The sequence below is a fragment of the Ranitomeya imitator genome, chromosome 5 (assembly GCF_032444005.1).
Source record: "Ranitomeya imitator isolate aRanImi1 chromosome 5, aRanImi1.pri, whole genome shotgun sequence".
NCBI lineage: Eukaryota > Metazoa > Chordata > Amphibia > Anura > Dendrobatidae > Ranitomeya > Ranitomeya imitator.
In genome coordinates, this window is record NC_091286.1 from 309607187 (window position 1) to 309633603 (window position 26417).

The 26417-nt window shown below is 40.4% G+C and overlaps 1 protein-coding gene across 1 annotated transcript in view; it reads left to right on the top strand.

The window, feature by feature from the left end:
* The window catches only part of SIM1 (SIM bHLH transcription factor 1), a 195285-nt gene extending 171987 nt beyond the window's left edge, over positions 1-23298 (top strand). Inside the window, exons 10-11 of the mRNA XM_069767988.1 lie at positions 6677-7082; positions 22260-23298. Of these exons, the coding sequence (XP_069624089.1) occupies positions 6677-7082; positions 22260-22984 (1131 nt within the window). The 3' untranslated portion in view covers positions 22985-23298. The remainder of the gene's footprint in view (positions 1-6676; positions 7083-22259) is intronic.
* Positions 23299-26417: the final 3119 nt, after the last annotated feature.

Sequence of the window (26417 nt, forward strand, 5' to 3'; positions counted from 1 at the left end):
AGACTACTTTAGTATTTGGGCCTACTAACTATGTCTGCCACGCATTACAGTTGTCCTCCACTGAACAAAGCAATGCCGCCTGTTTAGTCCTGTTACCAATTTTGAACTGCATTTAGCCTACTTTATTATTTGGGCCTATATCTGTGTTTCCTCCTCATCCTGCCCATTGCCCAGCCACTGCTAGATGAGTCTGCTGGTACATTGACCCAGACCACTACATTCCCGTTGCACTCTACACAGCCAGAATCTGACCCTACTGAAAGTCAGGTTCCCCTTCCCGCATAATATACCACCTTACATGGGGGCAAAAAGTAAGGTGCAGATGAAAGTTCAGGTTCCTTCATCAGGTGGGGGCATACTCGTTGGCGACGTCACTGGCACAGGGCCCCTCATAGTACACAAAAGTGTCTCTGCCAGTGGGAGGTGCCACTCGCCGTCAAACACACCGCCGTACTATGAGGGGCCCGAAACCCGACTCGATCCAAAAAAAGTAAAAGTTGCTCAACTCTAATTGCGAATAATAATTTGTGTGGTGTGTGTCTGAATTGATCTTACTTATCAATCTATTGCAACTCAAACATTTTTCACTGGTTCAGTTTTATACTTCATTGGAGAAATACTAAGCATTTTGTTCATTTAGAGCATACTCTAGATATATAGCAATCTATGATAGACAGCAATTCCTAACCATGCCTAGTTTATAAGTTCTAGTGGTGTTCTAAGAAAATACTATGGTAAATTGATCTAATTTTCCCTTGAAAGTCCACCTGTACCTGTTTAGTCCCTTTAACTTTTCTATGTTTTGCATGAAAGAACATTAATGCAGTGGGGGGAAAAAGTATTTAGTCAGCCATCAATTGTGTAAGTTCTTCCACTTAAAAAGATGAGAGAGGCCTGTAATTGACATCATAGGTAGACCACAACTATGAGAGTCAAAATGAGAACACAAATCCAGAAAATCACCGTGTCTGATTTGGTAAGATTTATTTTGCAAGTTATGGAGGAAAATAAGTATTTGGTCACCTAAAAACATTCCACTCATTACCTGCAGAAATGGCACCTGTTTGAACTTGTCATCAGTTTAAAAGACACCTGTCCACAACCTTAAACAGTTGCACTCCAAACTCCACTATGGTGAAGACCAAAGAGCTGTCGAAGGACACCAGAAACAAAATTGTAGCCCTGCACCAGGCTGGGAAGACTGAATCTGCATTAGGCAAGCAGCTTGGTGTGATGAAATAAACTGTGGGAGCATTAATAAAAAAATGGAAGATATACAAGACGACTGATAATCTCCCTCGATCTGGGGCTCCATGCAAGATTTCACCTCATGGGGTCAAAATGATCACAAGAATGGTGAGCAAAAATCCCAGAACCACAAGGGGGACCTAATGAATGACCTGCATAGAGCTGGGACCAACATAACAAAGGATACTATCAGTAAGACAGTACGCTGCCAGGGACTCAGATCCTGCAGTGCCAGACGTGTCCCACTGCTTAAGCCAGTACATGTCCCATGACCCATCTGAAGTTTGCTAGAGAGCATTTGGATTATCCAGAAGAGTATTGGCAGAATGTTATATGGTCTGATGAAACCAAAGTAGAACTGTTTGGTAGAAAAAAACTCATCATCTTTGAAGGAGACAGAATGCTGAGTTGCATTCAAAGAACACCATACCTACTGTGAAGCATGGGCGTAGCAACATCATGCTTTAGAACTGTTTCTCTGCAAAGGGACTAGGACAACTGATCCATGTACATGAAAGAATGAATGGGGCCATGTATTGTGAGAGTTTGAGTGCAAACCTCCTTCCATCAGCAAGGGCATTGAAGATGAAATGTGGATGGATCTTTCAGCATGATAATGATCCCAAGCACACTGCCAGGGCAATGAAGTAGTTGCTTCGCAAGAAGTTTATGAAGGTCCTAGAGTGGCCTAGCCAGTCTCCAGATCTCAACCCCATAGGAAATCTTTGGAGGGAGTTGAAAGTCCATGTTGCCCAGTGACAGGCCCAAAATATCACTGCTCTAGAGGAGATCGGCATGGAGGAATGGGCCAACATACCACCAACAGTGTGTGCCCACCTTGTGAAGACTTACAGAAAACGTTTGACCTCTGTCGTTGCTAAAAAAGGATATGTAACAAAATATTGAGATGAAGTTTTGTTAATGACCAAATGCTTATTTTCTACCATAATTTGCAAAATAAATCTTGCCGAAGCAGACAAGGTGATATTCCGGATTTGTTTTCTCTTTTTGCCTCTCATAGTTGTGTTCTACCTATGATGTCAATTACAGGCCTCTCTCTTCTTTTTAAGTGGGAGAACTTGCACAATTGGTGGCTGACTAAATACTTTTTTTCCCCACTGTATTTACTAGTCACTGGATAGAGTATATTTTACACTTACACATATTACTAGTACAAAAATTTGAGTATATGGATATGATATGAAAATGAAAAGGGTAGTTGATGACTACCATTCACTGACCCATGTACCTTACGTTTTCAAGCATTTTCTGATAAAACAATTATATTAAATAAGATCACATTTTATTTCAGATTTTTATGGTAATATTATGTTTTCATAAAGAAGGCTTCTACCATCTGTGTCATGCTATAATATTCAATGCAAAAACATATTTTAGCTTTCAGGTTTACATCAGTAAAACATAAAATAAAAGTGATTTAATGGCCCCCATCTGGCCAGAGTGTAAGACATCTGTGGCATTTTCCTTTTGCTTCAGGTACATATTAGCATCAAGAATTTAAGTGCTGTTTATATAATCCCCAATAAAGGAATTTTATTTTTTTCTGAAAGAGCTTTAGTTTCCTTTATTTCTTACTTTTCACCTTCCAGAATTGTTTAGAGCTGAACTGTCCTAATCTGTCACATCTTTTTACAATAAAGAAAAAAAAAGAAAAAGTAGAATCATTTTGTAAAAAATAAGCAAGAAAAAATATTTGGTTCAGTTCGATTTTTAAAACATGTCAATTTCTGCTTCTAACCATTATTCACTAAGGATTGTGTTCGAAACATGATCATATCTGAAAATACTTCTGTGCTATTGAACTCTATTACTTGTAATATTTGTTGGAATGTAAAGATTATTGAGAATTTTATTCACACTACAGAAGCCATAATTGTTGCATTAAATTTTGCTTGTTCTATTATTGCTTAAAATATGTATTTAAATATTTTCTACAAGAAATATTACATTTCTTTATGTGTATATTTTATGCCATTAATGTAATAAATATAATGCTATGCAAATGCCAACAGCAACCTTGCATCATCACTATATGGTATAGAATGGGTTCAGGAGTCTGCTCTCTGCAGTGTAGGTACCAGCTATGATAAAAAGCAAGCACTTGACTGTAACTGGTAAGACCAGAGATAGTTCTGGCTGCATAAGCTCAAACTCTTAAAAACCACTGTCCAACAGCAGCCTTTAAAAGGCTTCCAACATAGCGTCACTTCTGATGTCCATCATTACCCTGCACAATGCAATCATGGTGTGTGGATTGGTTGGCCTACCGAAGATTCCTGAAATACTAAAGTGTTGGAGTGTATTGAATCAAGTGATCGCAGGTCTAAGAGTCCCTTGAGGCGCTATCTAATAATGTAAAAACAATAATAAAATAATTTTGTAAAAAAAATGTATCGGTAATCCCCCCAAAATATGTATCAAAGTTTAAATCATTTCCATTTATCCTAAACATAAATTGCAAAAAATATTCCATAAGATGACCACTGAAATGGAAAAGAAATCAAATGCCTGAAGTACCATGATCATCACAACTTAAATACCCAAAATGTGCATAAATAAAACTACAGCGTAGCTTGCCCTAAATAAGCTATCATATAGGTTCGTTGATAGAAGAATAAGACTTGATCCACATATATTTCACTTCACATTGTCATTTCCATACAGCATTTATCAAAATCGTCAGATGGAAATTGCTGGAGGAGCTGATTCCATTGTTTACAATAAAATAGTTCCCAGTTGTTTGGCATTACAGGTAACATAGTAACATAGTAACATAGTTAGTAAGGCCGAAAAAATACATTTGTCCATCCAGTTCAGCCTATGTTCCATCATAATAAATCCCCAGATCTACGTCCTTCTACAGAACCTAATAATTGTATGATACAATATTGTTCTGCTCCAGGAAGACATCCAGGCCTCTCTTGAACCCCTCGACTGAGTTCGCCATCACCACCTCCTCAGGCAAGCAATTCCAGATTCTCACTGCCCTAACAGTAAAGAATCCTCTTCTATGTTGGTGGAAAAACCTTCTCTCCTCCAGACGCAAAGAATGCCCCCTTGTGCCCATCACCTTCCTTGGTATAAACAGATCCTCAGCGAGATATTTGTATTGTCCCCTTATATACTTATACATGGTTATTAGATCGCCCCTCAGCCACCTTTTTTCTAGACTAAATAATCCTAATTTCGCTAATCTATCTGGGTATTGTAGTTCTCCCATCCCCTTTATTAATTTTGTTGCCCTCCTTTGTACTCTCTCTAGTTCCATTATATCCTTCCTGAGCACCGGTGCCCAAAACTGGACACAGTACTCCATGTGCGGTCTAACTAGGGATTTGTACAGAGGCAGTATAATGCTCTCATCATGTGTATCCAGACCTCTTTTAATGCATCCCATGATCCTGTTTGCCTTGGCAGCTGCTGCCTGGCACTGGCTGCTCCAGGTAAGTTTATCATTAACTAGGATCCCCAAGTCCTTCTCCCTGTCAGATTTACCCAGTGGTTTCCCATTCAGTGTGTAATGGTGACATTGATTCCTTCTTCCCATGTGTATAACCTTACATTTATCATTGTTAAACCTCATCTGCCATGTTTCAACCCAAGTTTCCAACTTATCCAGATCCATCTGTAGCAGAATACTATCTTCTCTTGTATTAACTGCTTTACATAGTTTTGTATCATCTGCAAATATCGCTATTTTACTGTGTAAACCTTCTACCAGATCATTAATGAATATGTTGAAGAGAACAGGTCCCAATACCGACCCCTGCGGTACCCCACTGGTCACAGCGACCCAGTTAGAGACTATACCATTTATAACCACCCTCTGCTTTCTATCACTAAGCCAGTTACTAATCCATTTACACACATTTTCCCCCAGACCAAGCATTCTCATTTTGTGTACCAACCTCTTGTGCGGCACGGTATCAAACGCTTTGGAAAAATCGAGATATACCACGTCCAATGACTCACCGTGGTCCAGCCTATAGCTTACCTCTTCATAAAAACTGATTAGATTGGTTTGACAGGAGCGATTTCTCATAAACCCATGCTGATATGGAGTTAAACAGTTATTCTCATTGAGATAATCCAGAATAACATCCCTCAGAAACCCTTCAAATATTTTACCAACAATAGAGGTTAGACTTACTGGCCTATAATTTCCAGGTTCACTTTTAGAGCCCTTTTTGAATATTGGCACCACATTTGCCATGCGCCAGTCCTGCGGAACAGACCCCGTCGCTATAGAGTCCCTAAAAATAAGAAATAATGGTTTATCTATTACATTACTTAGTTCTCTTAGTACTCGTGGGTGTATGCCATCCGGACCCGGAGATTTATCTTTTAATCTTATTTAGCCGTTTTCGCACCTCTTCTTGGGTTAGATTGGTGACCCTTAATATAGGGTTTTCATTGTTTCTTGGGATTTCACCTAGCATTTCATTTTCCACCGTGAATACCGTGGAGAAGAAGGTGTTTAATATGTTAGCTTTTTCCTTGTCATCTACAACCATTCTTTCCTCACTATTTTTTAAGGGGCCTACATTTTCAGTTTTTATTCTTTTACTATTGATATAGTTGAAGAACAGTTTGGGATTAGTTTTACTCTCCTTAGCAATGTGCTTCTCTGTTTCCTTTTTGGCAGTTTTAATTAGTTTTTTAGATAAAGTGTTTTTCTCCCTATAGTTTTTTTTAGAGCTTCAATGGTGCCATCCTGCTTTAGTAGTGCAAATGCTTTCTTTTTACTGTTAATTGCCTGTCTTACTTCTTTGTATAGTCACATTGGGTTTTTCCTATTTCTAGTCCTTTTATTCCCACAAGGTATAAACCGCTTACAGTGCCTATTTAGGATGTTCTTAAACATTTTCCATTTATTATCTGTATTCTTATTTCTGAAGATATTGTCCCAGGTATTAAACTAAAAAGGTTTAGATGCCAATCTTAGGGCAAAATCACAAGGTATCATATAACTTTGTGATCCAGTCTGGGACCCCTGCCTGAGAATAAATGGGGAAAACACCTGATGACAACTGATGCATATTTGCAGTGGTTGTGATATGGTTGAGTTGCATCAGTTTTAAAAAACTGAGCCTGATTAAATGAATGTGTGGATCCATAATACGGGTCACAGGAAAAGGCGACACAAACCACAAAGTTCAGAATTTTTTTAACCACAAAAATAATTGAAAAAAACAAATATCTGTTTGATATCACTGTAATCATACTGACCTAATTAATTATGTTGCCAGATAAATGTTACCGCACAGTGAATGTCATAAAATAAAAAAATCCAGTAAGATTCTGTTTTCACCATCATATTACAATTTTTTATTAACAGATAAAAATGTTGCATATAAATCCAAACAATGGTTTAATTTTTAAAAAATGTGTTTGTAATATTTTTCAGTATTCTGGATTTCACACAGAAAGATCAGAGTCAGATCATGACAGTCAATGGGGTGGCAGCCCAGTAACAGACACAGCTTCACCACAACTTATAGATCCAATAGAAAGGCCAAACTCCCAGCAACACGATGTCTCATGTGCATATCGACAGTATCCTGATCGAAATGCTTTGTGTTTTGGATTTACCCTTGACCACTCAAGATTAAGTGATGAAAGACACCATCATGGTCAATCCTGTGAAAGTGGCAGATGTGAAGCTGGTAGATATTTTCTAGGAAGTCCACAAGCCGGAAGAGAGAATTGGTGGGGTTCAAGATCAACTTTGCCTGTGCCTAAGTCATCTCCTGAAAGCAGAGATGGATATGAGAACTCGATGCCACATATAGCTTCTGTTCACAGAGTTCATGGTAAGGAAATTTAGCAAATAATAGTTTACATACAGATGTAATAGAATAGTATGTTATATTAATCAAGTGAAAACTACATTTGAAAATTAGACAGTAATAAATTATTATATGATTGATATGTTGAAGGTACTTGCTATTCAATAGCATATTTTGCTAGTATCATCCTTACTTAAATATAGGAAATACTTGTTCAGTCATTTGTGACATTATTTATTTTAACAGATTTTATCACTTGGTGATTGTGGAGACAAGGGGGGCAGGTGGGTTCTCTCGTCTGCTGGCCCAGCTACAGTATCGTTAGCAAGACAGCATGTACCAGGGTTCATATCACTGAATGCCAGCTCTCTTTCCTCATGGGCAGAACACTACTCAGACAACACAGGGTGAGGGTAAAACAGTGTGGCAATACTTTGTTGAACCAAAGACACAAAAGCATACAGAACAGTCCCAGCAAATACCCAAGATGGTGCAAATTACAGAGTCTCACCCTTCCGCTGACTCGCCGGGATTAGAGCTGCTTCCAGTGTCACATACCCCCTCCAGTGGCTCCCCACTTTTTTGCAGGCACCCACAGGGAGGAGGTAACGACAAGCTTAGGAAGCTAACCGAGAGCATTGAGGTATGTGGCCAGGTGAACTGACTGTCCCAACCTGGATTCTTTAAGACATTTCTGGGGTTTCAGTGATGGTCAATGAAGCCGACCTGTGTTCTTCCACCTGGGTCCATAGTACCCTAAGCTGAGATCATGAAGAGTCACACTGACCAGAAGAAAAAGTCTCTTGATATAGTGGCATGTAAGCTATTTTTAGATTTAACAAGTGTACTTCAATCTAGCATCACAGATAAGGGGAACAATGGTGATGAGATCAAGAAGCATGACTTGAATAATCAAACTATTTGCATAGTTTTTCCCTCTTTGCTTTGAAGTCAACAAACTGGCTCTGTAACACAATGCATAATTAGCATATCAGCAAACATCATTGTTCAGTGGTTATGCCTCACTGTTTTATAAAGATAACAAGACAAACTGTAGGAGACAACATCAGGGGCCAATATTTGTCCCACAATAAGAGTCAACAGTTTATGATTCTGGACCTACACAATTTACGTCTGGCATAATTAAGATAAAATGTTGAGTCGGACACGTCACAGTGAATTTGAGTTTTGTTAAATTAGATAATATAATTTACAGTCTGCTGAATGGCAAAAATTGTGGGCGCCATGTTGCATGTGCAGGTCCCCTAAGGTGCCTAAACAGCAGACCCTCCCACAAGTGACCCCACTTTCGAAACTACAGTCCACAAGACTATCTAGGCATATAACGAGCATTTTGAACTCACAGGTATTACACAGAATTTCATAACATTAAGCCGTCATATTGAAAATTTTCATTATTTTTTGCAAAAATGTTGCTTTGGCCCTCAATATTTCACTTTTGCAAGAGGCATCATGAAAAAGTGGACCACCCAGCTTGCTACCCACCTTCATCTGAGCTTGGCTATATCCAGCAAGTATCACAAAAATTCTGTTTGGACACATGGCAGGGCCCGGGAGTAAAGAAGCGACATTTGGTATTTCAAATGTAAATTTGTCTGGAATAAATTACAGACACCATGTCTCATTTGCAGAGCCCCTGAAGTACCAAAATGGCAGAAACTAGACCCATCAATGAATTCATCTAGGGGTGTGTTGAGCTTGTTAAATGCACAGGTGCTTTTCAGAACTTTTAAAAATGTGCATGTGAGAATGAGAGTTACTGTATATATTCGAGTATAATCCGACCCGAGTATAAGCCGACCCCCCCTAATTTTGCCACAAAAAACTGGGAAAACTTAATGACTCGAGTATAAGCCTAGGATGGGAAATGCAGCAGCTACCGGTAAATGTCAAAAGTAAAAATAGATACCAATAAAAGTAAAATTAATTGAGACATCAGTAGGTTAAATGTTTTTGAATATCCATATGGAATCAGGAGCCCCATATAATGTTCCATAAAGTTTATGATGGCCCCATAAGATGCTCCATATTAAAATATGCCCCATATAATCCTGCATAAAGGTTAATAATGGCCCCATAAGATGCTCCATAGACATATTTGCCCAATATAATGCTGCACAAATGCTGATTATGGCCCCATAAGATGCTCCATAAAGATATTTGCCCCATATAGTGCTGCACAAACGTTGATTATGGCCCCATACAGACACTTGCCCCATATAGTGCTGCACAAACATTATGGCCCCATACAGTGCTGCACAAATGTTATGGCCCTATATAGACACTTGCCCCATACATTACTACACAAACGTTATGGCCCCATATAGTGCAGCACAAACGTTATGGCCCCATATAGTGCTGCACAAACGTTATGGCCCTATATAGTGCTGCACAAATGTTATGGCCCCATATAGTGCTGCACAAACGTTATGGCCCCATATAGTGCTGCACAAACGTTATGGCCCCATATACTGCTGCACAAACTTTATGGCCCCATATAGTGCTGCACAAACGTTATGGCCCCATATAGTGCTGCACAAACGTTATGGCCCTATACAGTGCTGCACAAACGTTATGGCCCCATATAGTGCTGCACAAACGTTATGGCCCCCTATAGTGCTGCACAAACGTTATGGTCCCATAGATGCTCCATACAGACACTTGCCCCATTTGCTGAGATAAAAAAATCACATACTCACCTCTCCGTCGCTCAGGCCCCCGCACTTTCAATATTCACGTGCTCCTCGTTCCGGTGCCGCTCCATCTTCAGCACTGGCGTTCAGGCTGAGGGCGCGCACTAACCACGCCCCCGCACCCTCTGACCTGAGCGCCACTGCTGAAGATGGACCGGCGCTGAAATGAGGAGCAGGTGAGTATTGCGCAATGCAGTGCTCCCCTCCCCGTTATACTTACCTGCTCCTGGCACTGTGCAGTCCCTGCTTCCCCGGCGTTGCAGCTTCTTTCTGTGGTGAGCGGTCACCGTTACCGCTCATTACAGTAATGAATATGCGGCTCCACCTCTTTGGAGGTCGAGCCGCATATTCATTAATGTAATGAGCTGTACCATGTGACTGCTCAGTAGAGGAAGAAGCTGCCGGCGCCGGGAAGCCAGGGACCTGCAAAAAAGTGGGCTGAAAATCTCGGCTTATACTCGAGTATATACGGTTTGTTTTTTTTCCCGCTAAAATGTTTTAGCCCCAAATCTGTAATTTTCTCAATGGATAATAATAAAAAATGAACCCCATATTTTTTACACAATTTGTCCTGAACTAGATGATACCCCATATGTGATCAAAAAATGCTGTTGGGGCACATTGCACGGCTCAGAAAGGCAAGAGCATTACTTAATTTGTAGAGCCTAAATTTGTCTGGAATGGATTGTGAATGCAATGTCAAATTTTCAGAGCCCCTGACATGCCAAATAGCAGGAAAACCCATAATTTGTTATGCAATTTTTACCAAGCATGGCTGTACCCCATAAGTTGTTGTGCACTACTGTTTGAGCACGGCATGGGAAGGAGTGCTACTTGGCTTTTAGAACACAGATTCCATTTGAACATGTTGTGGTTTCCATTAGCTGAGCCACTGAGGTGCCAAAACAGCAGAAACCCCCAACAAGTGACCACATTTTGGAAACTAGACCTCTCATGGAATTCATCTATTGGTGTACTGAGTATTTTTAACCTACAGGTTATTCATAAAACTTATTACAGTCAGATGTGAAAACAAAAAAAATATTTTTTTAACGAAAATACTGATTTAGCACCAGATTTATAATTTACACAAGCAGTAATAGGAGAAAATGGACCCAATAATTTGTTATGAAATTTTTACTGAATATGACACTACCCCATATGTGGTTGTATACTACTGTTTGAATGTACGGCAGGGATCGGATGGAATGGAGTGCTACTTGGCATTTAGAATGCAGACTCCGTTTGAATAGATTGTTAGGCACCATTAGCCAAGCCACTGAGGTGCCAGAAAACCAAAAACGCCCATAAGTGACCCCATATTGGAAATATCACTGCTTAAGGAATTCATCTAGGGGTGTAGTGAGTATTTTGAACCCACAGGTACCTCACAGAATTTTATAACATTGGCACTTGCAAAAATAACATTTTAGTGGTAAATTTTTTTTTTCATTTGCTGCAAATTTTCAGCTGCACAATGGTTAATTGGTGAAACTGGACCCCACAATTTATTGAGCAATTTCTCACGAATGCACTGATGCCCCATATGTTATCAGAATCTACTTTTAGGCCACACATCAGGGCTGAGAAGGAAGAAATTATATTTTGCTTTTGAAGCATAGATTTTGCTAGAATAGTTTGTGGGTGACGTTTGTGGAGCCCCTTAGGTGCCAGAACAGCAAAAAAACAAACTAACATGACCCCATGGCTGCAGTGACTATTTTATGACATCCACGTCATGCTTTTTTCTTGAGACTTGCAAATCTGCTAGTTTAGTTCCAATACACCATGCCCCGCTACAATGTAATGCCCCCATACATTGTAGTATTTCCATACATTGTTCCCAGCTTGTGCTTTTGGTGACACGCACCCCGTAAATTGTTAACTGCGCTCCCCCCTCAACAATAATACTAAACATGTGGCTGACAGACTTACTATAATGAGAAATCTGGAGCCACTTTGGAGTCCATTTGGTGTGTGTTCTAGTGGTATCCATCCTTTTAGGTGTGCATAGAACTGAGGTCTTCCACACTTCTGCACTAAAAAGATACTTAAAATGAGTGGACACTGCCAGAACAGAGACTGGATGAAGTCTAAAGTGACTCCATTTGCCTAATAAGTGAATAGTTCTGCGGGGATTTGTCTAAATTGAATATTTGGGGATTTACACAGAAACCTCGAAGTAAGTGCTCAGCGGAGTGTGCAGGATAAATGTGACCCAAGCTTTGTTTGAGAGACACAATGAACAAATGTACAGCAGTACCAAAATAGTTCTTAATTTTATTTTTGTGTGGTTCACTGTGTGGTAGAAGTGAGAAGACTGATTTTTCAGGTCGGCGCTATTACAATACCAGATTTCGGGTCGGCGCTATTACAACAATTACAACAGATTTATATCAGGATTTTTATGTTTTACTGCTATCACACAGTAAAAATGCCTTTTAATTAAAAAAGTAGTTTTTTCGTCGTCATATTCTAACAGCTGTACTTTTTTTTTTTTTTTTTGAGGAACAGTGCTGTATGATGGTTTATTTTTTGCAGAATGAGTTGGAGATTTTTTTGGTACCATTTTTTATAACATTTTTTCATTGATTTTTAATCATATTTTTCACAAGCAGAATGAAAAAAACCCAGCAATTCAATTACTGTTTTTATTTGTTATATTTTGCGCAGTTCACCGTGCTGTAAAAGTGATAAGACCAATTTACTCTCCAGGTCAGTGCTATTACAGCAATACCAGATTTATATTTTTTTTTATGCTTTGCTACTTTTACAGACTAAAAACAATATTTTACAAAAATGAATTCGCTTTTGAATTGCTATATTCTGAGAGCTGTAACTTTTTGGCGTTTTCATTTACACATTTTTTAATCACTTTTTATACATTTTTTATTGAATTTTTAGTGTGCAAATATTATGAAAAAGCAACATTTACGGTGTCCAGTTTTATTGATCAAGTCATTCTTAAAGCGGCAATACCAATTACAGTATGTGTCCTTTTAAAATTTATTTTTGTTTAAACAAACACAAAGTCTGCGTTTTTAGTGTCGAAACAGGTTTTTGTGATTTGTGTGTGCTTTTTCGTGTGTTTTTTAATTACTTTTTTACATATTTTATTTTACTTTTTTCTTTCTCCACTAAGTCCCAGTGTGAGACATGTATAATTTTTACTCTGATCGCTGGTCTCCTGCACTGCAGTCCTCGTGTACTGCAGTGCTAGAGACCTGTCAGTGAGTCACTGACACAGCCTGTGAGACCCTGCTTATAGCTGGATCTCACAGGCCACCATACCCTTGGGTCATCTGATGACCTGAGGGTACCATGGCAACCATCAGAATCTGTGATTTCGATCATGGGGGGTTGTTTCTGCCTCATAGGGTCTTTTAACTGCCTTTTAATCACTTTTATACTGCTGTCACAATTGACAGCGTTATTTAAGGGGTTAATCGACCTCAAACGGTAATAAAACCGAATGGGGCTCAAACCGCAGGGTATCAACTGTCATATGCAGCTGTCACAAGTGGGTATTGCACCTGCAGGGGGCACTCTTCATATATTCCTCAGTGCCATTAAAAAGCAACCCTGAAGAATTAGATCCCTTAACCCCTTTCTGACCTCGGACGGGATAGTACGTCCGAGGTCAGATCCCTTGCTTTGATGCGGGCTCCGGCGGTGAGCCCACATCAAAGCCGGGACATGTCAGCTGTTTTGAACAGCTGACATGTGCCCGTAATAGGCGCGAGCAGAATCGCGATCTGCCCGCACCTATTAACTAGTTAAATGCCGATGTCAAACGCAGACAGCGGCATTTAACTATCGCATACGGCCGGGCGGCTGAAATGACGATCATGTGACGGGGGTCGGCGATGCTTCTCCATTGTAACCATAGAGGTCCTTGAGACCTCTATGGTTACTGACCGCCAGTAGCTGTGAGCGCCACCCTTTGTCGGCGCTCACAGCACACCTGCAATTCTGCTACATAGCAGCGAACAGCAGATCGCTGCTATGTAGCAGAGGCGATCGTACTGTGCCTGCTTCTAGCCTCCCATGGAGGCTATTGAAGCATGGCAAAAGTTAAAAAAAAAGTTAAAAAAAATGTGAAAAAAATAAAAAAAATACAAACGTTTAAATCACCCCCCTTTTGCCCCAATCAAAATAAATCAATAAAAAAAAATCAAATCTACACATATTTGGTATCGCCGCTCTCAGAATCGCCCGATCTATCAATTAAAGAAAAGCATTAAACTGATCGCTAAACAGCGTAGCGAGAAAAAAATTCAAAATGCCAGAATTACGTTTTTTTGGTCGCCGCGACGTTGCATTAAAATGCAATAACGGGCGATCAAAAGAACGTATCTGCACCAAAATGCTATCATTAAAAACATCATCTTGGCACGCAAAAAATAAGCCCTCAACTGACCCCAGATCATGAAAAATAGAGACGCTACGAGTATCGGAATATGGCGCAATTTTTTTTTTTTTTTAAGCAAAGTTTGGAATTTTTTTCACCACTTAGGTAAAAAATAACCTAGTCATGTTAGATGTCTATGAACTCGTACTGACCTGGAGAGTCAGAATTAGGTCAGTTTTAGCATTTAGTGAACCTAGCAAAAAAGCCAAACAAAAAGCAAGTGTGGGATTGCACTTTTTTTTGCAATTTCACCGCACTTGGAATTTGTTTCCCGTTTTCTAGTACAAGACATGCTAAAACCAATGATGTCATTCAAAAGTACAACTCGTCCCGCAAAAAATAAGCCCTCACATGGCCAAATTGACGGAAAAATAAAAATAGTTATGGCTCTGGGAAGGAGGGGAGTGAAAAACGAACACGGAAAAACGAAAAATCCCAAGGTCATGAAGGGGTTAATGACCGTCATTAAAAGGTGCTCCGGCAGTCGTTAAGTGGTTAAGTGATTTTTCTGTAAAATTGTTCTATATCTATGAACTCATATGTTAGTTACTCTGAGCTGTAACCTTGTAATGTACAGTGGGAGAAATAAGTATTTGATCCCTTGCTGATTTTGTAAGTTTGCCCACTGACAAAGACATGGACAGTCTATAATTTTAAGGGTAGGTTAATTTTAACATTGAGAGATAGAATATCAAAAATAAAATCCAGAAAATCACATTGTATAAATTATATAAATTTATTTGCATTTTGCAGTGAGAAATATGTATTTGATCCCCTACCAACCGTTAAGAGTTCTGGCTCCTACAGACTAGTTAGGGTACCGTCACACAGTGCAATGTTCATCGCTACAACGACACGATCCGTGACGCTCCAGCATCGTAACAATATCGCTCCAGCGTCGTAGACTGCTGTCACACTTTGCAATCTATGACGCTGGAGCGATAATTTCATGACGTATGTGCGATGCAGAAGCCGTTGGTTACTATGCGCACATCGTATACGATATATGTTACACCATGCGATCATGCCGCCACAGCGGGACACTAGACGACGAAAGAAAGTTTCAAACAATCTGCTACGACGTACGATTCTCAGCGGGGTCCCTGATCGCAGGAGCGTGTCAGACACTGCGATATCGTAACTATATCGCTCGAACGTCACGAATCGTGCCGTCGTAGCGATCAAAATTGCACTGTGTGACGGTACCCTTAGACGCACCTAATCAACTCATTACCTGCATTACAAAGAGCTGTATTACATAGTCACTTTTATAAAAAACTCCTTTCCACAGACTCAATTAATCAGTCAGATTCTAACCTCTATAACATGGGCAAGACCAAAGAGCTTTCTAAGGATGTCAGGGACAAAATCATAGACCTTCACAAAGCTGTAATGGGCTACAAAACCATACGTAAGATGCTGGATGAGAAGGAGACAACTATTGGTGCAATAGTAAGAAAATTGAAGGAATACAAAATGACTGTCAATCAACATTGATCTGCAGCACCATGCAAAATATCACCTCTTGGGGTATCCTTAATCATGAGGAAGGTGAAAGATCATTGTTAAACTACATGGGGGAACTTGTTAATGATCTCAAGGCAGCTGGAACCACAGTCACCAAAAATATCATTGGTAACACATTACGCCGTAAAGGTTCAAAATTCTGCAATGCCCGCAAGGTCTTCCTGCTCAAGAAGGCACATGTGCAGACCCATCTGAAATTTGCCAATGAACACCTGGATGATTCTGTGAGTGATTGGGAGAAGGTTCTGTGGTCAGAGGAGACAAAAATTTAGCTTTTTGGCATTATCTCAACTTGTCGTGTTTGGAGGAAGAGAAATGCTGCCTATGACCCACAGAACACCGTCCCCACTGTCAAACATGGAGGTGTAAAGATTATGTTTTGGGGTGTTTCTCTGCTAAGGGCACAGGACTATTTCATGGCATCAGTGAGAGAATGGATGGAGCCATGTACTGTAAAATCCTGAGTGACAACCTCCTTCCCTCTGCCAGGACATTAAAAATGTGTCGTGGATGGGTCTTCCAGCAAGACAATGACCCAAAATATACAGACAAAGCAACAAACGATGGCTCAAAAAGAAGCACATTAAGGTCATGGAGTAGCCTAGTCAGTCTCCAGACCTTAATCCCATAGAAAACTTATGTAGCGAGTTGAAGCTCCGAGTTGCCAAGCGACAGCCTCAAAATCTTAATGATTTAGAGATGAGCTACAAAGAGGAGTGGACCAAAATTCCTCCTGACATGTGCGCAAACCTCAACATCTACTACAAAAAACGTCTTACGGCTGTCCTTGCCAACAAGGGTTTTGCCATCAAGTATTAAGTCGTCAGAGGAATCAAATACTTATTTCTCACTGCAAAATGCAAGTAAATTTATATAAATGTATATAATCTATACCAGGGGTCCCCAACTCCAGTCCTCAAGGCCCACCAACAGGTCATGTTTTCAGGATTTCCTTTGCATTGCACAGGTGATGCAATTATTACCTTGGCAAGACTAAGGAAATCCTGAAAACATGACATGTTGGTGGGCCTTGAGGACTGGAGTTGGGGACCCCTGATCTATACAATGTGATTTTTGGATTTTAATTTTTATGTTCTCTCAATGTTAAAATTAACCTACCCTTAAAATTATAGACTTGTCATGTCTTTATCAGTGGGTAAACTTACAAAATCAGCAAGGGATCAAATACTTATTTCCCCCACTGTAGTCAGTTAGCAGAGTCCCTCTTTATTTTGAGTTCTAGTTGCATGTATATACATCCAGCACATTTCAGTAAATTACTGTAAAGCTCCAACAGCAGACAGAATCTCCTAGGCATCTCCAAACAGAGGGACATCTCTGCTGCAAAGCTTATATTGATTATGATGGAAACAGTATAGTGGGGTTTTACTGTAACTTGCAGGTATGTGCAGCATTAGGCCGGCGTCCATAGAATACGGACGAGTGCTATGTGAGAAAATATCGCATAGCACTTGGCCCAGTGTTAATCTATCAGGTAGCTCATATCACCATGAGTGTATTCAGCGTGCGTGTAAAATTGCAGCATGCTGCAATTGTCACTGAGACTCGGCTGAGACTCGCCAATGTAAGCCTATGGGTGTGAGAAAAAAAATCACACTGCACTCCATGACCATGCGAGTGCTGTCTGATTTGAAAAGCCTGCAATTCATGTGCTGCATACACTAAAATCACACTTACGAGTTAGGATACAATAGATAGACTAGATATATACACATAGAATACATAGATATATAGATGTCAGTGAAACACACATATATGTATTTATATTGCCTAGATAGAAGAAAAGCCGTCAAATCATTTGCCGTGTACTGTAAAATCACTGAAGGAGCCGACAGGAATAGATGGATTGCATACAGTAAATACGCTTAAAATAGATAGATATATAGATGTCAGTGACATATGTAATTAGTACAGTGTGTGCAGCTTCCTGTACATGTATTTACTTAATAAAAGTTTATTTTTGGACATAAATGGCATGCGCTCCTGCGCCATTTTCATAACTAGTAGACGGAAAGCTGATGGCTGGGGGACAATGTTTATAGCCTGGGAAGGGGTTAATACTCATGGAGATTCCCAGGCAATTAATTTCAGCTCACAGCTGTATACACAGCCTTTACTGGCTATTAAAATGGGGGACCCTAAAAAAATGATGTAGGGTCCCCCTACAATTAATAACCAGAAAAGGCTATGCAGACAGCTGCAGGCTGATATTAATAGCCTAGGAAGGGGCCATGGATACTGGCCCACCCCAGGCTAAAAACATTAGCTCTCAGCCACCCCAGAAAAGGCGCATCTCTAAGATGCACCAATTCTGGCACTTAGCCTCGCTCTTCTCTTCCCACTTGCCCTGTAGCGGTAGCAGGTGGGGTGATAGTTTGGGCTTTGATGTCACCTTTGTATTGTCAGGTGACATCAAGACCCGAGGATAGTAATGGAGAGGTGTCAAAAAGATGCCTCCATTACTAACTCCATAGTCACATTGTAAGAAAACAGACACCCAGGAAAAAGTCTTTTAATTGAAAGAAAGACACAGACTCCTTTAATATTCTTAATTAAACTAAACTTATGACCTCGCCTACTCCCCCGATGCCCTCATCATCTGCAAAAGAGGTAAAAAACAAACAAAAATATTCCTCACCTTTCCACAGAGATGCTTTTAATCCATTTGTCCCATCTCTGGTCTAGCTCTGCTACATCTAGATGGCAGTCTGCATGGATGCATGATGTGACCATACAGCCTGTCATCCAGCAGACACTGAGCATTGTGTGCTCAGTGTCTGCCTATGATCTGCTATTCCCTGTCTTAGGGTACCGCGAGCGTGAGAAAGTCCTCCTGCTCGCGGTGTCGTCTGTCAGGTCCTGCGACTTCACTGCCAATGGACTCACTTCACCTATGTGACATCAGTGCGAGCGTCATGGGAACTTTTCACACACTGTACTAATTGTGTATGTCACTGACATCTATATATCTATCTATTATATTTGTATTTACTGTATGTAATCCATCTCTTTTATCCTGTCGGCTTCTGCAGTGATTTTACAGTACACCGCAGATGAATTGCCAGTTTTTCTTCTATCTATGTTTCTATCTAATACTATATGCATATATATACAGTGGGGCAAAAAAGTATTTAGTCAGTCAGCAATAGTGCAAGTTCCACCACTTAAAAAGATGAGAGGCGTCTGTAATTTACATCATAGGTAGACCTCAACTATGGGAGACAAACTGAGAAAAAAAAATCCAGAAAATCACATTGTCTGTATTTTTTATCATTTTTTTGCATATTATGGTGGAAAATAAGTATTTGGTCAGAAACAAACGATCAAGATTTCTGGCTCTCACAGACATGTAACTTCTTCTTTAAGAGTCTCCTCTTTCCTCCACTCATTACCTGTAGTAATGGCACCTGTTTAAACTTGTTATCAGTATAAAAAGACACCTGTGCACACCCTCAAACAGTCTGACTCTAAACTCCACTATGGTTAAGACCAAAGAGCTGTCAAAGGACACCAGAAACAAAATTGTAGCCCTGCACCAGGCTGGGAAGACTGAATCTGCAATAGCCAACCAGCTTGGAGTGAAGAAATCAACAGTGGGAGCAATAATTAGAAAATGGAAGACATACAAGACCACTAATAATCTCCCTCGATCTGGGGCTCCACGCAAAATCCCACCCCGTGGGGTCAGAATGATCACAAGAACGGTGAGCAAAAATCCCAGAACCACGCGGGGGGACCTAGTGAATGAACTGCAGAGAGCTGGGACCAATGTAACAAGGCCTACCATAAGTAACACACTACGCCACCATGGACTCAGATCCTGCAGTGCCAGACGTGTCCCACTGCTTAAGCCAGTACATGTCCGGGCCCGTCTGAAGTTTGCTAGAGAGCATTTGGATGATCCAGAGGAGTTTTGGGAGAATGTCCTATGGTCTGATAAAACCAAACTGGAACTGTTTGGTAGAAACACAACTTGTCGTGTTTGGAGGAAAAAGAATACTGAGTTGCATCCATCAAACACCATACCTACTGTAAAGCATGGTGGAGGAAACATCATGCTTTGGGGCTGTTTCTCTGCAACGTGGCCAGGACGACTGATCCGGGTACATGAAAGAATGAATGGGGCCATGTATCGTGAGATTTTGAGTGCAAACCTCCTTCCATCAGCAAAGGCATTGAAGATGAAACGTGGCTGGGTCTTTCAACATGACAATGATCCAAAGCACACCGCCAGGGCAACGAAGGAGTGGCTTCGTAAGAAGCATTTCAAGGTCCTGGAGTGGCCTAGCCAGTCTCCAGATCTCAACCCTATAGAAAACCTTTGGAGGGAGTTGAAAGTCCGTGTTGCCAAGCGAAAAGCCAAAAACATCACTGCTCTAGAGGAGATCTGCATGGAGGAATGGGCCAACATACCAACAACAGTGTGTGGCAACCTTGTGAAGACTTACAGAAAACGTTTGACCTCTGTCATTGCCAACAAAGGATATATTACAAAGTATTGAGATGAAATTTTGATTCTGACCAAATACTTATTTTCCACCATAATATGCAAATAAAATGATAAAAAAACAGTCAATGTGATTTTCTGGATTTTTTTTTCTCAGTTTGTCTCCCATAGTTGAGGTCTACCTATGATGTAAATTACAGACGCCTCTCATCTTTTTAAGTGGTGGAACTTGCACTATTGCTGACTGACTAAATACTTTTTTGCCCCACTGTATATATATATATATATATATATATATATATATATATATATGTGTGTCACTGACATCTATATTTCTATGTATTCTATGTGTATATATTTATTCTAACCTGTCACTCTGTGATTATACTGTACGAGGCACAAGAATATCTATTCTATTTTAATCTATTTTAATCTGTCAGTGTGCTTTACTGTGCGCTGGAGATGAATTGCCTGCTTTTCTTCTATCTAGCTATCTATATGTGTGTGGGTGTTTTAACGAATATTTTGCTTGAAAACAATGTGTAAATGACAGAGAATTGCTGTATTTAAAAGCTCATGTTAAAATTGCATTGCAATCGCAGAGCAATCACACAGCATTCGGGTGTAAATTGGATGCTAGGTGTGAAAAATCGGATTGTACTGGTATGACACTCGCATTACACTCCTGTGACTCTCGCAAGGATACTAGGACCCATTTTTCATACGTTTTAAGGTACCGTCACACTAGACGATATCGCTAGCGATCCGTGACGTTGCAGCGTCCTCAGTGGCGATATCGTCCAGTGTGACAGGCAGCAGCGATCAGGCCCCTGCTGTGCTGTCGCTGGTCGGGGAAGAAAGTCCAGAACTTTATTTGGTCGCTGGACTCCCCGTAGACATCGCTGAATCGGCGTGTGTGACACCGATTCAGCAATGTCTTCACTGGTAACCAGGGTAAACATCGGGTAACTAAGCGCAGGGCCGCGCTTAGTAACCCGATGTTTACCCTGGTTACCATCCTAAAAGTAAAAAAAAAAACAGTACATACTTACCTACCGCCGTCTGTCCTCCAGCGCTGTGCTCTGCACTCCTCCTGTACTGGCTGTGAGCACAGCGGCCGGAAAGCAGAGCGGTGACGTCACCGCTCTGCTTTCCGGCTGACCGACGCTCACAGCCAGTACAGGAGGAGTGCAGAGCACAGCGCTGGAGGACAGACAGCGGTAGGTAAGTATGTACTGTTTGTTTGTTTTTTTTACTTTTAGGATGGTAACCAGGGTAAACATCGGGTTACTAAGCGCGGCCCTGTGCTTAGTTACCCGATGTTTACCCTGGTTACCGGCATCGTTGGTCGCTGGAGAGCGGTCTGTGTGACAGCTCTCCAGCGACCAAACAGCGACGCTGCAGCGATCCGGATCGTTGTCGGTATCGCTGCAGCGTCGCTAAGTGTGACGGTACCTTTAGTGTTACTCTGGCCTTATACTGAGACTACTCAAAGTGGAGGGGGACTTTGGTAATTCATTACATTGTAAAGTTACATTTTATAATAAGTATTGGCAGCAATGATTTTATGTATTTATACTAGGAGGTATACTTTAAGAATTCTGATTTAAATAATTAGTTATAATTCTGAATTAGAATAATTCTTATAATGAAAGTAAAACACATATAAATCGTAGTACAGAATAATGACTCTCCACACATTCCTGTTCTATGCACTGCCTTTTACGCTGATCTATAACTCTGAATTTTCAGCTAGTCTTCAATGAAGATGATTTTGCAGCATATTGTGGGATCAGGTTACAGTTGCTACGTTTTAAAGGTTTTTGGAGCGGTGAATGGGAGGAGGGTGCACCTGCAGAGAAATTAAAAGGCACATACAAGCAGAGATTCTGCATCTAGCAAGTATTCCACTTCACCCCAGTGCTGGATTCACAACAACACTGCTTCTTACTGCCGTATATTATCCCCCATATTGTGCTACAGAGAGATAGAGGAATATAATGTTTCTGACCTATTTAAATGTAATCATTAAGTTATTCTTGGATGTCATCAAGCTAAACGTTGTTCTTTCTCATATTTAGGGAGAAGTCATTGGGACGAAGACAGTGTTGTCAGTTCTCCTGACCATGGTTCTGCAAGTGAATCAGGAGATCGTTATCGTACAGAGCAATATCAAAATAGCCACCATGAACCAAGCAAAATTGAGACACTAATCCGTGCAACTCAACAAATGATAAAAGAAGAGGAAAATAGGCTACAGCTACGCAAGTCCAGTCCCGACCAGCTAACTCCTATTAACGGAGCAGCAAAAAGAAATTCAATTTGCTTTGTCAATTACCAACAATCCCAGTTAACGGGAGTCGTGTGCCGTGGCCCATCTGCCTCTAATACTTCTCCCTGTGACCACCTACAGCAAAGGGATGGAAAAATGTTGAGTCCAAGAGACAATGAATATGAAAGCAGCCCTACTACTTTGTCCAGGATGAGCAGTCCAAATTCAGAGAGAATTTCAAAAGCAGGAGTAACTGTAACAAAGGACTATTTGCATACAAATGTGTCTCCTCAGCAAACAGTGGATCACTCCACCTCACCAAACTATTACAATGCCCACCGCCCATATTTTGATAAACATGCTTACACATTTACTGGATATACTCTTGAGCACCTATATGACACTGAATCGCTCCGAAACTATTCACTGGGCTGCAGTGGATCTCATTTTGATGTGACTTCTCATTTACGAATGCAGCAGGACTCTACTCAAGTGCATAAGGGTACATCAGTAATAATTACCAATGGAAGTTGATGCTTTATTTCATGTGGTATGCTTCATGCCGTTTATAAAGAAAACATTTTTCATGTCATTATTACCAGCATTCAATGACTTACGGTGCACTGGATGTAAAAGACGGGGAGACAATGATTTGATTTTGTACTTATAGAATTTAGTATGACATATTGGCTGAAATAATGAAGTTCAGAGGACTTTATATATATCTATGGTAACCAGTTGTGTGGTCTTGCAAAGCAAAAATAAGAATTTCAGTGTTTCAAGCTACATTTTGCTAATTAGCCTTGCATGTAAATAAAGAATTTTTTCAAAAAAATTAAAGCAGAAGTAAAAACAAAAACAAAAAAACAACAAAAGAAAACACCTAAAACTATGCATATAGGTCAAGAGGCAACATTGAATGTACAACTTTATGTATACACAGGCACAAATGCACATGTCCATGATGATGGCAAAACCAGAATTAGTTACTTTTCAGCACAATAAGAGATTTGCTTGACTTGCGTTACATTTTCTGTCCTCTGTTTACTTGAAGGCTACTTTTTCAGGGCTCACTCACACAAGTGTATAACACTGCCGAGTACTATGCAATGTTTTATCAGATAGCACTCATACCGATTCAGCATGAGAAAACAATTGCATTCTACGAGTGGCTGTGAGGCTCGACTCACACACACACCCATACAAGTCTATGGATGTGTGTGCAACATTGGATTCCACTCGGATGTACTCACACAAAGCCAATGGAGAAGATGGAGAAATTAAGTTTTCCATCTCCTCCTCATCTGTGATGGGATTCTCTCACACGAGCGAATCGGAGTACACTGCACTGACTCTCAGATCAAACAATGACAGAGTTTGATCAGAGAGTATTTGCATAATTGGCCCTGATTCTTTCGCATGAGAGAATCTACAGCCTTGTGACCCTAGCCCTAGAACTACTATATACTCATTATATAACTGTATTGCTTATTTTCACACACTTAATCAACGCACTAGTAAATATGTCACTGCCCTAGAGTTAGTATCCAAAAATGATAGACTGTCACTAACCAATTTAGATATAAATGCAACCAACAGGCATTTATGGTTTTTTTTTTAATATATCTAGAATTTTCTAATTTTCAGTATTTTTGTCTCTTTGATAATTTATTAATCACACTGCTTGTTCTGCAGCAGCTGCAGCTAATTTAGTAATTCAACAAATATCTCTTGCTTGAATAGACAAACATATTCTTCCAAGTACAAAAATCACACAATTGTATATATTCAACCTCTATATTGCAATAATGCCTTTAATGGAAATAAACAATTATAAGAAACTGGTCAAAGAAGAAAATATATTCTTGAAAAGTGTTTCAATTATCATTAAACAGGTTTCGTATACCAGATTACATAGACTCTATACTGCATCTTGAGTATGTAAACCTTTTGTTTTCTTCACTTTCACCACAGCTGTCCAAATTATACAATTGGTTTAATTAATTCTTGCTTACTATTGGAATTTTCATTATCGCACATAACATCTTTAAAAAGACTGTGTCACTTTTAATATGGACATTGAATGATTTCATAAATGATGGTACCGTATATATAACATTTCAAAAACCAAAAGCGAATTTCCATGTGTTTGCAGTGATTTCACAGAGCAGTCGACACAACTGTTATCTCTGTTAAGCTAGGCTCACATTTACGGAATCAAGAAAACGGTGTATGCTTAGCGGGCCATGTAAATAACACTGAAAAAACAAGCAAACATTGAAGTTAATTACTTTTAATTAAATTAGACCAGTTTTATTACCTTTTCACAATTCAGCGTTTTCAGAGAATGTGAAAGCTGGATTGATTGTGATCAGTGCGTTTAATACAATTTTCTGTAGCTTTTTTGTCCTTATGTTATTATGAGTGTAACACACATTTTTCTTGCATTTAAAAGATGCAGAATCTTTCTAAGCTTCTTCCACCCATTGGATGATGAAAAATAGAGTGCACTAGGTTGCAACAAAGATGGCACCTGTATGCAGTCTTGTCGATTCTGACTCTCAAATTGGATCAAAATCAGATATGTCTTCATTCTTATTTATGCCATGTGAACATATCTATAATGGGTATGTGTTCTATCAATGAAAAAATGATAAATCACATACAAAAATATGAGTTCTGTGAAATAGGCCTTTTAAAATATGATAAAAACGAAAATGCTGTGGTGAGCCTTGTCTGAGGCCGGTTTCACACGTCAGTGGCTCCGGTACGTGAGGTGACAGTTTCCTCACGTACCTGAGCCACTGACACACGTAGACACATTGAAATCAATGCATCTGTGCAGATGTCATTGATTTTTTGCGGACCGTGTCTCCATGTGCCAAACACGGAGACATGTCAGTGTTCGTGGGAGCACACGGATTACACGGACCCATTAAAGTCAATGGGTCCGTGTAAAACACGTACCGCACACGGACGTTGTCCGTGTGCAGTCCGTGTGCAGTGCAGGAGACAGCGCTACATTAAGCGCTGTCCCCCCCACTGGTGCTGAAGCCCCATTCATATCTTCCCTGCAGCAACGTTTGCTGTAGAGAAGATATGAATATTAGTGTGTAAAATAAATATTCAGGTCCCCAACCCCCTCCCACCCCCTGTGCGCCCCCCCGCTGTGATTAAAATACTCACCTAGCTTCTGGATCCCTCGCAGCGTCCTCTCCTGGCCTCACCTTGTACTGTATGAGCGGTCACGTGGGGCCGCCGATTACAATCATGAATATGCAGCTCCACCTCCCAAAGGGGTGGAGCCGCATATTCATTACTGTAAATGAGCAGCCCCACGTGACCGCTCATACAGTACAAGGTGCGGCCAGGAGAGGACGCTGCGAGGGATCCGGAAGCTAGGTGAGTAATTTAATCACAGCAGGGGAAGGGGGGAGCGCGCACGGGGTGGGAGGGGGGTGGGGACCTGGATATTGATTTTACACACTAATATTCATATCTTCTCTACAGCAAACGCTGCTGCAGGGAAGATATGAATGGGGCTTCAGCACGATGCCGGGGACAGCGCTAAACTTTAGCGCTGTCTCTGGCACGGTGCGTGTGGTACCCAGTGGGCACACGTGTGCCAAACGTGTGCCACAATGATGTGCCACAGAAATGCACCGGCACACGGCTACAGATAATTCCGGTACCGATTTTTCTGGTACCGGAAATATCTGGACGTGTGAGACTGCCCTGACTAATATTTTGAATTTTGTAATTGCCTCCTTACAACTGCCCATTTACAAGGAAGGCAAGTCAATCTAAAATTGCTAGTGTTTCCCAACACACTTTAAACCTTGAGGTTTTTTATTTATCTGTATGTATTTTAATTGCAAACCTAATCGTAATTGGCAGGAGGAAAACTGTTCATGGATTCAGCACTGAATTTTTGAGTTTTGAAAAAAAAATGAAGGGCCTAACTCTT